This window comes from Mus caroli, chromosome 16 (genome assembly GCF_900094665.2).
Source record: "Mus caroli chromosome 16, CAROLI_EIJ_v1.1, whole genome shotgun sequence".
In the NCBI taxonomy this organism is placed as follows: Eukaryota; Metazoa; Chordata; class Mammalia; order Rodentia; family Muridae; genus Mus; species Mus caroli.
In genome coordinates, this window is record NC_034585.1 from 29,090,016 (window position 1) to 29,094,278 (window position 4,263).

At 43.1% G+C, this 4,263-nt stretch overlaps 1 protein-coding gene across 1 annotated transcript in view; it reads right to left on the bottom strand.

Annotated features, from left to right (window-relative positions):
* The window catches only part of Pigx (phosphatidylinositol glycan anchor biosynthesis class X), a 16,929-nt gene that overhangs the window by 3,109 nt on the left and 9,557 nt on the right, over positions 1 to 4,263 (bottom strand). Inside the window, exon 6 of the mRNA XM_021185608.2 lies at positions 1,650 to 1,863. Coding sequence (XP_021041267.1) covers positions 1,650 to 1,863 — 214 coding nt within the window. The remainder of the gene's footprint in view (positions 1 to 1,649; positions 1,864 to 4,263) is intronic.

Here is a 4,263-nt window from a genome sequence, read left to right on the forward strand (position 1 = left end):
AAAATAAAATAATTATGTGTTTTTAAAACTGTGCTAAAAGTCCAGCATAGTGATGCACACCTTTAATCCCAGCACTTGGGAGGCAGAGGCAGGTGGATTTCTATGAGTTCCAGGCCAGCCTGGTCTACAGAGTGAGTTCCAGGCCACCCAGGGTTACACAGTGAGACCCTGACTCAAAAAACAAAACTAACCAAACAAAAATAAAATGTGTTTAGAACCATTTTAAAATAAATATCCTAAGCCAAGCAAGGGGCACCATATCTATAATCCCAGCACTTAAGAAGCTAAGCCGAGATGATGGCAAGTTCAAAGTTAGCCAGGGCACATAGTGAGCAAATTCCAGGTCAATCCAGGCTACTGTATCTCAAAAAAAGGGCACATGTTCTACACTAAGAGAGAAAATACAGAGATGCAGAGGCTTGTTATACTGGAAATCTGCGTATTCATATATATTCCTGGCTGGTCTGGAACTCTATATAGACTAGGCTGCCTTCTAACTCACAGATATCACCTGCCTCTGCCTCCTGAGTGTTGGGGCTTCAGGCATGTGGTACCACAGCTGGCTTTGGCTGCATTCTGATATATGAGTATCTGTAGTATAATAGAAAACAAAATTATTACAGATATCATAAGCAAAAACTAGTGAAATTCTGTATTATATATTTATTTAGCAATATTCATTCATGTGACACACACATATGAATATGCACACATGTACATCCAGGGATAGTGGATGTGTGTCCCTATCCAGGGATATGAAGAATGTATCTGGATGTATGCATAGGAGTGCACACACACATCCTCATGCACTCCTCCCTTCTCTTTACATTTTCTTTTTTTTTAATAGCTTTTGGGCCACCACTGCCTGACTAATTTTTATATTCATTTTCTTTTAAGATTTATTTATTTTATTTTTATTTTTTTTTAAAGATTTATTTATTGATTATATGTAAGTTCACTGTAGCTGTCTTCAGATTCACCAGAAGAGGGCGTCAGATCTCGTTACGGATGGTTGTGAGCCACCATGTGGTTGCTGGGATTTGAACTCTGGACCTTCGGAAGAGCAGTCGGNGGGAAGGTCTGTTTCTCTTTTAAAAAAAAAAAAAAAAAAAATTAGAGCAGGGCAGGGGTAGTACAGGCCTTTAATCCCAGCATTTAGAAGGCAGAGGCAGGCTTATCTCTGAGTTTGAGGCCAGCCTGGTCTAAAGTGAGTTCCAGGACAGTCAAGGCTGTTACACAGAGAAACCCTGTCTCAAAAAAAACCAAAAAATATTACATTGTGTGTGTGTGCGAGTGTGTGTGTGTGTGTGTGTACATGTGCACCATGCACAAATGTGGAGGTCAGAGGAGAGTTTGCAGGAGTCCATTTCTCCTTCTAGCATGTGGGTCTTGGGCACCCATGGAGGTGGTCAGGCCTACCCACAAGCATCTTACCTGCTGAGCTATCTCACAGTCGGTATCTGCCTTACAACAATCCCCTACATCCCGTGTGTGTGTGTGTGTGTGTGTGTGTGTGTGTGTGTGTGTGTGTGTGTGCGTGTGTTTTTCTCTGGGTTTAAAACTGTAACAAGAAAGTCACAAAGGAAGGTGCATTTGCCATCACCGTCCTTGACTAGACCCTCACACCTTTCCTCATTTTCAACCCTCACCTTGGTCACAGTACATCAGTAAGTCGGGGTTGTTGACCACAATGAGGGTGTCTCCATCTTTCCTATGTGGCCGGTGATAGCGATAGTGCACAGGTAAAAAGGCCTGGAAGCAGTCGATGCACTGTGCGTCCTGCCGGGCATAAATGAGGACTGCAGATTCATTGGACAAGTAGTTAGGGGCTTCTACATTAAAACTTTCTGTTAGCATCACTGCCTGTGGGAGAGAAAACAAATATCAATCGGGGGAAAAAAATAGGAATGAAGAAAACTAAAAAAGACAGAAAGTAAACCCGAAGGGAAGATTGCTGTACACACAGGCAGAAGCAACAGCTGGATCCTGCCAGAGGCCATTCCTCAATTGTATGGAGAGAACACAGGATATGATGCAGGACCAGGGAACTATTGACAAAAACCGTCCAGCTTGTGTTCGGTTAAAATGACTGGTGCCATCCCAGCCGCTTCCTGTTTTTTGGTGAAGTTAGGTACTGAGTAAGACAGAACAGTGCAGGCAGGAAGCCAAGCAAAGGTCAGAACTTTATAGGGCACCCGTGCACGCATGTGTACAGTGTGGAAATGTGGGAAACAATTTATTTTCGAGGTGCTGAGGCTCAAGACCAGGGCTTTATACACTCCAGGCAAGGGATCTCCCGCTGGGCGACATATAGCCACTTTCAAAAAATTACACTCTCTCTCTCTCCTTCCTCCCTCCCTCCCCCCACCACAAGAGTGTCTCACCGGTTAGCTAAGGCTGGATTAAAATTTACTCTGCAGCTCAGGCTGGCCTTTAACCTGCAATTCTCCCGCCTCACACTTCCAAGTGTTAAAAAACTGCAGGTCTGAACCGAGACTCCCAAACAGGAAATTACATTAAAAAAAAAAAAAAACTCGGAGATGGTTCCATAGATAAAGGACTTGCTAAGCAAGTCTGACAACTTGACTTCAAACTCTGGCATCTGTGGTGGAGGACTCAGTTGACTCCACAGAGCTTCCTGCTGGGCTAAAGAGAAGGCTCAGTGGCTAAGAGCATCTGCTTCTCTACCTTGTAGACCATCCTTCGAATCCTAGCTTCCATGATGGATACGCACAAATGCCTGCAAACTCTAATTGCAAAAGACCCAACCCCCTCTTCTTGACTCTGTGAACATCTACACACACATGTGCATACACTCACACAAACATAAAAAAAAAAAATCACTAATAAAAATATAAACAAATCTTTTTTAAAAGTTGTAAATCCCCAACCTTTACATGTCTGCCATGGGATGCACACCTACACACAACAGGAAATAAAACACATGCTAGAGAGAGAGAGATGACTCAGTGTTTAGGAGCTCTTAGAGGGGACTTGAGTTTGGTTCACAGTGCCCATATTGGTCATCTCACGACCGCCTATTAATTCCAGCTCCAGGAAGTCCAATCCCTCTTGTGCCCTCCACAGGCACCCACACATACATACACATATCCACACAACACATACACACACATTTAAAAATAAAATAAAGCTTTAAAAAATAAAATAAGGGCTGGTGAGATGGCTCAGCAGGTAAGAGCACCCGACTGCTCTTCCAAAGGTCGGGAGTTCAAATCCCAGCAACCACATGGTGGCTCACAACCATCCGCAACGAGATCTGGTGCCCTCTTCTGGAGTGTCTGAAGGCAGCTACAGTGTACTTATATATAATAAATAAATCTTTAAAAAAAAAAAGAAATGGTGTCATTAAAGGGAACAGAAAACATGACTGGAAAAAGAACGTGAGCAGAGAGAAAAGTCTTAATGCTCACATCAGAGACAATGTAAGATTAAAATCCCCTCTCCACTTAGTTAATAGTAACAACACTGTTGGAGACCAGGAAAAGTCAAAATCTCAAAGAGCTTTTTAAACCAAAGAACAGGCCTCGATGCTGAGGCTCTATGAAGAAATAATCAAAGAACAGGACTTTTAGTCGTAGTTTGCTGTTTGACAACAATTTCATGTCGCCTAAATTAGCCTTGTACTCACCAAGGAGACAAAGATGGTCTTCAACTCCTGATCCCAGCTGCTTCTACATACTGAGTTTTTAAAGTATACAAGCACCTAGTTTTTTCCCCCTTATATTTTTGCAAAGGGAGACAGACCCAGGCATGGTGTTGTATACTTTTAATCCCAGCACTCAAGAGGCAAAGGCAGGCAGATCCCTGAGTTCCAGGTCAGTCACCACTACACTGAGAAACCCTGTCTCAAAAACACCAGGAAATAAAGATTCCCATTAAGAACTGAGGGCTGGGGATGGAGAGGAGGAAGGGTCAGAGGTTAAGAGCATTTCCAACTCTCCCAGAGAACCTGAGTTTGGTTCCCAGCAAGCATGGTAGGTGGCTCACAACTGCCCTTAACTGCAGCTCCTCCAGGGAATTCGACACCAACTTCTGGGCAATCTGGACACTGTACTCCAAGGGAGGCCCCCATATCCACACACAGACACAAATATCAATACAATTTAAAACATCTTAGCATAAGAGAAGAAAGTGTTAGAGTGAGCTCATTGCTATTCCTGGAGCACAGAGGGGACAGACACATGGAATAGCTGTGGGTGGGGGAAGGTCTGTTTCTCTTTTAATAAAAAAAAAAAAAAAAAA